This window comes from Diabrotica undecimpunctata, chromosome 1 (assembly GCF_040954645.1).
Source record: "Diabrotica undecimpunctata isolate CICGRU chromosome 1, icDiaUnde3, whole genome shotgun sequence".
NCBI classification, from domain to species: domain Eukaryota; kingdom Metazoa; phylum Arthropoda; class Insecta; order Coleoptera; family Chrysomelidae; genus Diabrotica; species Diabrotica undecimpunctata.
This window is the reverse complement of record NC_092803.1, coordinates 156,028,854-156,041,492: the sequence shown is the minus strand read 5'-3', so window position 1 is coordinate 156,041,492 and position 12,639 is coordinate 156,028,854. Positions and strand designations below refer to the sequence as shown.

At 33.4% G+C, this 12,639-nt stretch overlaps 1 protein-coding gene across 1 annotated transcript in view; it reads right to left on the bottom strand.

Annotated features, from left to right (window-relative positions):
- LOC140432417 (myogenesis-regulating glycosidase-like) overlaps positions 1 to 12,639 on the bottom strand; it is a 51,879-nt gene that overhangs the window by 25,048 nt on the left and 14,192 nt on the right. The window contains exons 5-6 of the mRNA XM_072520306.1: positions 8,590 to 8,744; positions 183 to 339 (exon numbers count right to left, since the gene is read on the bottom strand). Of these exons, the coding sequence (XP_072376407.1) occupies positions 183 to 339; positions 8,590 to 8,744 (312 nt within the window). The remainder of the gene's footprint in view (positions 1 to 182; positions 340 to 8,589; positions 8,745 to 12,639) is intronic.

Genomic DNA, 12,639 nt, shown 5'->3' with positions numbered 1-12,639 from the left:
TGGCGATTAACAATCTCGAACATTAACGTTAATATATCTCAATTGTTAATCGCCCTTATTAATACACTTGTTGGTTAAATAACTATTAAAATGTTATAGCTCAAATAAAAACAACATTAATGAATATTAATTATTCAAAGATTTTTTAAAAATTGTGTGAATAATCTTTGTTCGCTACTTACCGCCTTTGACGCCCTCATCAGATCGATACTTGCAGTCTTCATTAACGAATGGATGAACCCATAATGTCACTCTGAAGTCCATATCTTTTAGTTGTTTAACAGTGTCAGAAATTTTGGCAAATTTCTCTTCTGAAAATTCTTGGGCACCGTAACATTTCTGAACAAAATATATTAGTTGTAGCAGAATTATCAATAAAAAATATATAAATAATAATAAAGAAGATGAGATGGGGAACTAAGAACGTAGGAACAGTTTTTTTTTATAATAACAAAACTAATAACAATATTTGCTGTACTAATTTTGTTCTCAATATCTTGAAGTAGATCAGCGACTGTCTTAAGGTCCCACTCTCGAATGCAAAAAGTTCTTCTTGGTCTACCTCTTCTGGAGGTTTTGACACTCCTGTGAGGTGATCTAATTAAACAATTATAACTATTTAGAAACTATTATATATATTTAGGGATTCTACAGTATTCACTGCCTTCCCTCGCTCAACCGTTTCCATCTCTCTCTGTTGTTACATTCTCCATCGTTTAGTCCTCTCTTACTCATGGCGTCGTCTACTTCGTTCCTCCAGGATTTTCGGGGTCGTCCTCTTTTCCTCCTTCCTATGGGGCTCCATTCGGTTATTCTTTTTATCCATCTGCTGTCGCTAGCTCTTCTTACATGTCCATACCACTTTAGTCTTTTTTGTTCTATATATGTTAGTATGTCTGTTTCTATTGATGTTCTTTGCTTTATTTCGTCATTACTTCTCCTATCCATTCTTGTTACTCTGCAGCATCTTCGCAGGCATTCCATCTCTGTTGCTATTATCTTACTGCTGTTTTTCTTGTTTATGATCCAATTTTCGGCCCCATATGTCATAATACTTCGCACTAATGTTTTATAAATCTGCGTTTTTGTCTTCATATTTAGGTGTCTATCCCACCATACTGAGTTAAGTTGTCGGATTGCTGTTCTTGTTTGTCCTAATCTTTGTGTAATTTCTTCCTCTGTTGTTGCCTTTTTCGTAATTATAAACCCCAGGTATTTGAATTTATCCTTTCCTTTGATTGTTACGTTGTCATCAATCTGTAGATCTTCTATGTCTTCTTCACTTGTAGATAGGTACTCTGTTTTCGCGAGGTTAATATCTAGGCCAGCCTTGGTATATTCTTCTTGTAGTTTCTTCATCATGTAGCTGAGGTCGTCTTGGTCTTGTGCAATCACTACTTGATCGTCTGCAAAACTTAACGTATATAGGTATTCGTTCCGTACCGGTACTCCCATGCCTTCGAATTTTCTTTTCCATGTAGTTAAGGCTTTCTCTAAGTATATTTTGAATAGGGTTGGAGATGTGGAACAACCCTGCAGGAGCCCTTTTGTTGTGGTGAAGTCTCCTATGATTCTTGTTCCCATTTTAATGGACACTTTATTTTCTTTATACAGACCTTTTGTAGCTTCTATGAGTTCCGTCTGTATTTCTAATTTGTACATTGCCTCCCATAGTTCTGACCTTGGTACAGAGTCATACGCCTTTCTCAGATCCACAAATGCCAAGTGTATATCTCTATTTTTTGCTTTTTTCTTTTCCAACAGTTGTTCCAGTGTGTATATGTGGTCTATGCATGATCTTCCTGCCGTGAAGCCTGCCTGATCCTCCCCGATTTTGCCTTTTATCGCTTGCTCTATCTTTTCTCGCAGTATCTTCCCATATAATCTTCCTATTGATGATATTACGCTTATTCCTTTGTAGTTTTCGCATCGTTTTCTATCTCCTTTCTTAAATATAGATGTCATATATGCCGCCGTCCATTCCTTTGGGAGCTGTTCTCCATTTATGGCTTTCTGAAATATCCATTGTATCATCCGGTGTAATTTTTTTGATCCGTATTTTATAAGCTCAGGTGAGATGCCTCCAGGTCCCGGTGCTTTCTTATTTTTGATTGCTTTTATGGCCGTTCTCATTTCCCTATCTGTTATTTCTATTTCTTGTTGTGGGAATCTGCTTCGTCTTCGCCTGTTTTCTTTTCCAATGAATTGTGGTCTTTGTTCTGTTAATAGTTCCTTGTAGTAGTCCTTCCATTCTTTGTCCTGTATATTTCCCAATTTAGTTTTTTCTTTTGAGTTTTGTTTCAATCCTCTCAGTACTTTCCATGACTCCGAAGTTCTTGTACCTCCTATATATGTTTCAATATTTAAGCAGATTCTTTCCCATTCTTCATTCTTTTGCTGTGTTATTTGTTTTTTCACTTCTCTATCTTTTTCTCTATTATATATATAATAGAAACTATTATATTATAGTAAACTTCATCTGCGTAGCATATGACGATATTAATATTCATGTTTTCTATTTTGTACCCATTCAACATTTTCACTTTTTTTAGAGTCAGAATGTTAAATCCATTAAGCATATATCGGGCTGTTATATTCAATTACCTTTTTTACTATATGTTGTAACGATTCAAAATATTTTAATATTTCTTCAAATTACATTTAATTCACAAAGCAGTAACTTTTATTCGACTCTGTATAAAGTTTGGATTTGCTTGTTGCAATTATATATTCGCACATCTCAGAATCTCCTTATATGAACACTTTAGTTCTCTTGGTCTAGAATATATATTCAATGTTTGTTTTACTCAGCACAAGTGGAAATCAAATTTGCGGTTTGAGAATTTTACTAAGATCATTCTTGAACGAGATTTTGTATTGTTTAGTTTCCCCAATACTTTTATTTTCTCTTGGACCACAAATAAATGTTTAATAACAGTTTTGCGGAATGAACATACGAGGTAGGTGTGATTATTTACTGTTTATTTGTCTATATATGCATATTGGTTGTTGTTTATTGTTATTTGTTTATATATGTATTTTAGATTTAAGTTTTCTTAAAATGAGAAAGAGGCGCTATTTTTCAAAAAAAATTTATTACTTTTTTTTTGTCGTTTTTGTGCAAATTATTTATAATTTTTATTTGTATTGTTTATCCCATATTTCTGGTTTAAATCTAGTAGTTAAAATATTTCTACTTTTTCTTCTTTTTAATTTTTCTTTTGTCTATGTGCTAGTAAGAATGATTCACAGAAGCACGGCCACATCTCTGCCGATTCTGAGCAACGCGGCCTCCTTCATTTTGTGTTCCTCAGACAGTTTTCATCGTTTGTTGTGCTACAATGTTAAATTATCAGTAAATTCGAATTATTATTAGTTTTTGACTTATATCATAAATATAAATATTTTTTATAAAATATATTTAGACTTTCTTCATTTCGCACGTTTTGATGAAGTACACGTTGCCTCTTGCATGTAGATTCGACATATACATATGTTTTAGCAAAGCATTATTTTTGCAGATGATTTAAAAATTTATTGTGAAATTAATAGTATTGAAGACTATTGAAGATTGATCTCCAAAACGATCTTTCCACCTTGTCAGATTAATACGATTGTATAACTTTCACAATTATAGACATTGTAATGTAAACATAGCAAGGAAATAAAGAAGGAAAAATTAAGGGGTAATTAGCCTAGAAAAGAGTAATAATTATTTAAGTAATTATTACATATTCCAAATTGATTAAAGAACAAATAATTTCATAGCTTGTAAGTAACATATTTAATGTAAACATTTTACATTAAACAAAGATTGAAAACTCGACCTAGTTTAAGTATAGTACACGAGTCTCAAATATCAGGTCACCACGGTTGTTTAAAAGAAAAAAATCACGTTTAAAAACATAGATCTTCGCTGGAAAATAACACGGGGACTCAGTCAGCAAAAAAAATAATAACTCGACCTTGGTACTACGATCGGAAATTGAGAATACGGGTTCATAAAAAACCGAACGAAGCGGGCCAGCGAAGACTAGTGGGAAGGAGGCACTCGAGAGCGCCCCACGCGAGAAGTACGGGCGACCGAGACGATACGCAGCCAGTGAGCGGGCTATTTAAACTCGACGGGGTAGTGTGACGTAGAAGTGCCGGTATCTGGAGATTCGAAAAGTTCGGGATAGCGCGCCGTACTTTAACTGACGGATCTTGAATTCCTGTAGGACTGGAGGCGTATTCATTAGCTAGAGCCTAAATACGCGAAGGTAACTAAGATCTATATACTAACCCAAGGTATATCTAATAATACGGAATTGTCTGCCCTTTAATTCCTTGCTTTGTCTCTTCTCGTCTCCCTTCGCGCCTGATCGAAACATTATTGGTCATAACTGATATTTTGTTATCTTAGTTGTAGTATATAGTCTATTTAATATATTGTAAACTCGAAATTTGGTTATTTTGTTCTTCCCGGCCGTTACAGGTAGAGACTAGAAGAGATACACATTTTTCGCTTATGCAGTGCTCCGGCTTCTAACGTAAGCCCATAGCCTCTTACTCTTTACAGGACCTAAGACCGAGAAGTCCTTAATCCCCTTCCTCCCAAAATCTCCCTACCCTCTTGTAAATCCGCGAGGGCGAAATCAGTCAGTCCAGACTAGTGGAACCAGTAAGCCTTGCGCCCCGCTCGCAGGGATAAGTATCCCCTAAGAATTGTAGATGCAATCCAAGGATATTGAGACAGGCGTCTTCTACAATGGTGACAGCATTTATTAGAGTGGTGACAATTTATTAGATTATATGTATACCTTTCATATGAAAAAATATTAAAATGATCCTGTTATGTGTGGCTAATCTAAAACAGGTGTTAAAAGCTATCTAGGATTTTTAAGATGACTGACTTATGTGTTTTTTTGATGTCAAAATGTCTTTTGTTTCTCAGGTAACCATACTGATACCTACAGCAATGTGAAGATTGGGATTTATTTTACGTAATACGATAAACTTCTCTGTATTCACTCTTATATGGTTAGTTATCACCTAAGTCAAATCAGTCGTTCATTATGCTTCTTCTGTATGGTCACCATCCTACCAAACACATATTCGAAATCTTGAAGTGCTACAAAACAAATTGTTTGTTTTGAGATACTGTGGTTCTCTATCGCTCTATATATAGTTCTACAACTGCCCTTTGTCGCGACTATCCAAACCAGCAAATGTTTAGATTGTCTGTTGGTGGAGTTTCTTATATTAAATTCAACTAGTTGTATTAGTTTACAGCATATAATTAATTTATAAGTTTTATTGTGAAACTATATCTAAGTCTGCTGTGTTTTTTTAATATTTTTATGATAGTTCCTTTAGACTTATTCCATATAGAAGAAGTTCCATGGCGAAAAAACCTGAAAAAGAGTCAAAAGAAAGATAATGACTGAAAAGTCATACGAGAATGTAGAAAAACGGGCAGGGTATTAAAAAAAGGCGCACTAAGCCTCTCCATCCACAATTAAGCGGAATGGTCGAAGGACATAATAGAACAACTGTTTGTCAATACCTTTCAATGTTTATCGCTGATTGGGACAGTTTAATTCCCCTATTCCTCTTAGCCTATAGAAGTTCCGAACATAAAGCAACCGGTTATTCTCCATCGATGATGATTACCGGAAGAGTAATAAAACTTTCTCAAAATATTATTTTCGGAAGATATAGTATACTATAGTACCCTATAGTACCTAATAAGAACCTACATCCCTGACGTATTTTGAAAATTTGAAAGAAAAACTGGAAAAAGTCTACGAATTTGCTCATAAAATCTTTGTAGCTTAAAAGTGATAAATCCAACGCCATGCTCGACATGCATGCTACTGGGAAAACCTTCAAAAGAGCGTTGTTATACAATCAGTATACAAACAGTATTATTATACAATCCCAGCCTTAAGGAAGGACTTTGTCCGAAGCTTTAACGAAACTGAGAAGGCCCGTACACCGCTCTACAGAAAATATTTGAAGGGTACTGGGAAAAACCAGATATGTCACTTTTTATTAAAAATCTTAGCAGAGGAGCCATTAAACTGGAAAAAAACTACTGTAATATGGCGTAAAAAATGTCTAAAATATAACTTACTGAATAAAAACCAGCTTAGTCAAAACGTCAAAAGAAACGTGTTCTACTGTAGCTGCAAAAGTGTAACTTTTTATTTTATTTGTTTGTGTGATTATTAATAAACGATTATGGCTAACAACAATCTATCGAACCTTGGTAGAGCCTATTATGACTTATGCGGCAGAAGTTTGGCAGATCACGAAAAAGATAGAAAAAGAATAGAAGTAGTAGAAATGGATTTTCTAAGTAGATCGTATGGTGTATCCAAAAAAGATCATATCAGGAATGAAGATATTAGGAGGACAAATACTGTATATTCCAGTGTAGACAGAATTGAAACGAGACAACTAGTATGGTCAAGTGAAGCGAATGAATGAAGGTAGATGACCAAAGAAAGCTTTAAATTATATACGATAATAAAGAAGAAGAAGGGCAAGGCCTTCAGTTGCTTGGGAAGAAAATGTACGGCACATAATGAGTGATAGAGCCATCAAAGAAGACGAATGGATGGGCAGAAGACGATGGCCGTCGAAATGCGAGAACCAGCAGAGGTTGTAGGAACCTCGCTTATATATATATATATATATATATATATATATATATATATATATATATATATATATATATATATATATATATATATATATATATATATATATATATATATAATATATATATATATATATATATATATTTATATATATATATATATATATATATATATATATATATATATATATATATATATATATATATATGTATATATATAAATATATATATACATATATATATATATATATATATATATATATATATATATATGTATGTATATTTATGTATATATATATATATATATATATATATATATATATATATAATATGGCTAATAGTGATTCGGAAGGGGTCCGTTGAGAACAAAATAATGTCTTTAAAACAAGGAAGACTACCGGCCGGATGTCAGAGGTCTCTAAAAGTTATCGACTCATGAAGCTGGACAGCCTTGTAATGTAATTAATAAGGCACAAAGAAAAGAAATATGGAATAATTTTATTACTCTGTGCTCTCACGATGAGCAAAATTATTATTTGGCTGGTTTAATTATGGTGTTTCCTGTATAGCAAAGAAGGCCTCGTCGAAACGAGAATACTGCCTGTTTCCATGAGGCAAGTTATGCGTATCGAGTTTGAGTTCGCGATTGTAATATTCTGGTCAAGGTCAATGCCAAAGCTTTTTGTTTCGTTCATGGGGTTACAAAAAATAAAATAAACTATATAAAGAAAATCCTCAAACAAAGAGGTGCAACTCCTAAGAACAGACATGTAAAGCATAGTGAAATACATAGGAAGCTGGATGACTTAATAAAAGGTTTGGTATATGACCACATTAAAAGTTTTAAGGGTCTTCAGAGACACTATAGTCTGAAAGATGCAAAAAAGACTTATTTACCAGAAGAGCTCACAATCAAACAAATGTTTAAATGTCTTTAAGGAAAAGCATCTAAGTGCTAATGTCTCAAATGAAACGCACAGAACAATTTTTAATAAGGAATTTAGTATTGCTTTTAGATGCCCCAGAATAATAAATGTTCAGAAGTGACACATGCGCAACGCGTGATGAATTTCAAATTAAGCTTAAAAATTTGAAGCGTACAGAAAAACTGAAGCGTTCTATTCAAGGAAAAGGCAAGCCAAAAAATCTGCAAAAAAAAGCAACAAAAAGGAAGCCATCTGCAATTATTTTCCAAAAAATGTTTTAGTTCCGAAAATTTCCAACGATGTGTACTATAAAAGCCAATTGTCTCTGTATGCCTTTAAACTACGTGTCCTCTCTTCTGGTCAGTCTATTTTTTATACCTATTATGAAGGAATAACTAAAAAAGGTTCAAACGAAGTTGCGTCTTTTGTTCTCCATTCTAGAAATAATTACTTACAAGACCATGTTAAAGAACTGCAAATCTTGTGTGACTCTGCCGGAGGACAAAATGAAAACTTTACTATTTTTCGATTTATTCATTTTGTAGTAAACAACAAAATTCATAATCTGAAAGAAATAAATATGACATTCTCTGTAAAAGGACATTCCTATTTGAAGTGTGACAAAAATATAGGATTGTGGGATTTAAAGAGCCCCTTTGAGGTCCCGGAAGAGTTTGAAGAAGTCATTCGGCATTTCCTATCCAAACCATCGCCGTTTGTTATAGTGAGTGTGTCACAAAACATGATACTAGATTGGAAATCATTTTTAGAAACAATATATTTACAAAAATGCCCATTTAAAACTCATAGTTAAGTCATTCTTATTTTTTTTTTATGTGAAATTTAAAATATGTTGTTTAGTCGCTTAACACTCTGACTTTTTATTTCTCTCTTTTTTATATACGTAACAAGAAAAAGTTATTTATCATATTTTGTTTGATTCGTGTGTAAACTAGGATTAATTAATATGATGAGGTGGTAAATAAATCGGAGTTCTCATATTACAACATAACTTACCTCCCATGCATCGTCAATCTCGAGCTGTCCATTTTCGAACCCATTTTGCCTAATGCTATTTGCAAACTCGATCACTATGTCATCTGTTATCGGAGCTTTATACTTAGCCCAAGTAGTCCAAATTGGTTCCTTGATCATTTTTGGATTTGGATAACCTAGTTAAAATTTCAGTATATAGTTGCCATATATGTAAATAATTAATAAAAACATAAAAATATAATATTTTAATATTTTTGATTCTCTCTGGTGCCTGATTTTAACCATATTTAGACATTTAATTAATATATATAACAATATCCAATGCTGATGTTTAGTCATATTGTTTCAGCATGTTTCTTTAGATTGTCACTTCATATTTTCCAAAGTCTTTCTCTTCGCCTCTTGTATTTCCATGGTCTATAGTACAGGATGTCCACAAACGCTTTTTACAAAAGAAAACTGCTAATTCTCAAACTCATTTATATCGATTTGACATAAATCACCTTATCGAAAATGCTCCCTAAGGGAGCTAAATCTCTTTAAAGATGTTGCCCCAACATCGGTTTAATTCAAATATCATATATCTATTCAAAACGCTTGTCTTTTAAGTAGTAACATTTTCAATTTTCAGAAAAATCGATTTGTACTTTTCGTGTATGTGAAATATGTTTGTATGAAATATGTATATAATTTATATGTTTCCATTGACTAACAAATTTATTTTTAAAAAAATAAATTGGAATACATGGGAATATTGGAAATACATTGGAATACAAATAAATGGGAAACATAAAAAATAACAATTGCATTAATGTCAATTTTTTTGTGAAGGGTGTTTATGGACATCCTATATATGTAGAGGCATGCTAGAATAAGATGCATGACGAAAGCACAGGACAGATAAGGTAAGGTCTACATCAAAAAATGGATAAAATAGTGATTCATAGATAGAAGGAAGTAGTTAAAACATTTAATAACGGTATTGAAAAAAGAGATTATATAGACTGCCAGACCATTGCATAGATTTATAATAACGCATTGATCATTATTGTATCTCTTTTATTTTAAGCTTATTCTTTCCAACACCATATACTTATGTCTTCTGTCTCTTTTTATAATTTCCCTATAATCTTTAAAATTATTTATCATCGTTTCCTTGCTCTTCCTTGTTTTAGTTTTTTTTCCATTATTTTTATTTTCACGTCTTTGTTTCTTTGTTAACTCTTAAGGGTTGTCCGACCAATGCAGTTTTCTTACTTTTACTCCCATAAAGACGATCGATTACTTTATAATAGTTTATTTATCTAAAATTGCATAATCTCTACCTATATTTTAGATATTGTTGATAATTTTATCAATAAATAATCTAAACAAAAGAGGACTTAGTCAATCTTCCCGACGTGTATTTGCTAGTTTTGCTTATTTTTAATTATTTTATTAAAATAAATATTCTAAAACTTACAAGTCTTTTTGTTTATCCTGTACTTCATTTTCGATGACCATTTCGTAGGTTATCATTTTTGTGATCAGCTTTAGAACAGTGCTAAGCAGGTTTATTCCTCTGTAATTTTCAGGTATTATTTTATCGCCTGTTTAACTGTATGAGGATACTTGTTTTTCTGTGTTTACCATGGAAGCCATCTGTTGTAAACCGGTAATATTGCAGCCAGTTGACTTATGGTACATGTTCCATTTACTCATAATACCCATTCCAGGATTCTGGAAGTAAATCAAGCAAGTCTTTGCACCTTACTTAATTTGTGGACGATACTTTCAGCTGCATCTTTGGTCACTATACCACTAATCCATATGTAATTATTGGTTTAACCACCACGATATAAATCCAGCTCACTTAATTAATTTACAAGTGGATAAAGATATGTTACTTTACTTATCATATTTAGATAATTAAATAGAGAATAGAGATATATTGTTATATAGAATAAATACTATTCAGGCTTGGACGACAGAATCTCTTTCAAACCGTCCTTCTAGTAAATTTTATGATTTTGGACATCTGGGGCTTATGTTATGTTGAAGTCAATTCTATGTATACAGTCAGAACCTGTTGCAATATATCTCCGACTGCGCCATTAAATTTGTAGTGGGCTAAGATGACCAGGTCATCCGCATAACTCAGGATATAATGTCTGTCGTTGCTGAGACTAGCTATCAACCCATACATATCCCACAAGAGAGGAGATAAGGTTTTTTCTGCGGACAGCCTCTGGTCACTTATTCTGTCACTGCATCCTGCAGTAACTTGCAGACATCGAATAGCTCCTTAGAATGCAGTCTATGCACCTGCAGCTTGTTTTGTCTATTCCTTTTAGACGAATCATCCTTGTGATTTCATTGTAGGGCATATTTCTTCTGTATCGAAAAATGTAGAAAACATCACCCCTTGATTTTTCAGAATGTACTCATCCTCTGTGCGTAATGGTACAGTGCCGTTTCCGCAGAGATCCTGTTCATTGAGCATACTGTTCCTGAGGTATCGAACTTTCAACCAATGCACTATCTGTAATGTGCTTATCTAGCGGTTTTTCTAAAGTCTTCAGTACGAATGACATACTTTTCCTGTCCAGTTTTGCTAGGTTTGGGCATTAAATCCACTCTCATTAGCTTTTATACGTTTGGTATGTACTCCAGTCCTAAAATAGCCTGTAACATCATACATATTTTTTTTGTGAAGAAAGTAATTCTCTTATGACCGGGGTGATTTATATGACTCAAATAAATTTGTTGTCCATTTGATTTTGTCCTGGTTTACCACTTCTTGTGCCATACGCTAGTTTTTTCTAGAAAAATGTTCCATGAATCCAGTCTAGTCTTCTGCTATGTGTCTACTGGTATCAGTTTTATTTTTTTTTTAACTTTATACAGACTTATCTTATCTGCGTATCTATCTCCTTGATTATTTTTTATCTTCCCAGTTCCTTATTATATGCAGTTAGAGCTTTGAGTTAATCGTCCCACTGATCTGATTATTGGCGAAATTATATTTTTGTCTGACTCAGTCCTTTGACTTGTCGTCTTTTTAACCCTGCCTAAACAATATTCCATATTGTCCAGAATTGATATGCTTCCTAGTTTATTTTATGAGTTTTTAATAAGTTTACTTGATAGGCTCATTACCTGTTATTTCAAAACAGATATTTTAAAAGTCTGAACAAGACATTTCATCTTACACGTGCCATTTTTTGAATAGTTCGGTCCACGTGAATCGTGGTCGCTATTATATTTATTAACCCCTGTCGATGTTAAGTTACGAAAGTTGGTTTGTTTCCTACTTTGTTCCCTAGTACGTCTAAATCACGTTCCATAACAACCTGTGCCACAGATATGAAGGACAGCTATACAGTACTCTATGCTCTTTATCTTTATCGTTGTTAAATCCCTGACACAAATGTTCATTAACGGCAGTGATAGACCTATAATTTTGCCCTTGTAAACCCAAGGCTCTTGTATCAAAGCTACATCAAACCATCTAATAGCAACCGTAGGTTTCTGCTGAAGCTGCCTTACTATGATAGTTTTGAAGGATACCTTTCTAAGTATTTAATAGACCTTGAAATGAGCAGATGAGCAGCATGATTGTATTAGCTTTTTTCCCGACGACGCAGATGAGAACAAGGGGCGTTTTTTCTTAATATTGGAATTGGCTATATTTAAGTTTGCTCCCTCCCACAGAGCCTCAATAGTCCCCTTCACCTTACTAGTCTATTTTGTTGTATACTCGTTAGAACAAATTACTCTCAGGGTCCCTGGGCTAAACGACGTTTTATGTAATTTCAGAAGTTAGTTCTGACTTGCAACAGGAGCCTCATCCACTGCTTGTTTCAATTTATTGAGTTGTATATTTTAGTTAAGTATTGGGATGATGTCTGTGCTTACATCATCCTGAATACTTTTGTATATGTCCTATATGACCTAGTCTGATTTGTTGCAGGGGCAGGGATAATAAAACAATTTCTACACTGTTCGACCTGTTCATAGTCCAATGTTAAGCAGCCAAAAAGGTTGTTTTCTTCCGACTTTGCGTTTTGTTCCTATTTTTCCCTGAATGAC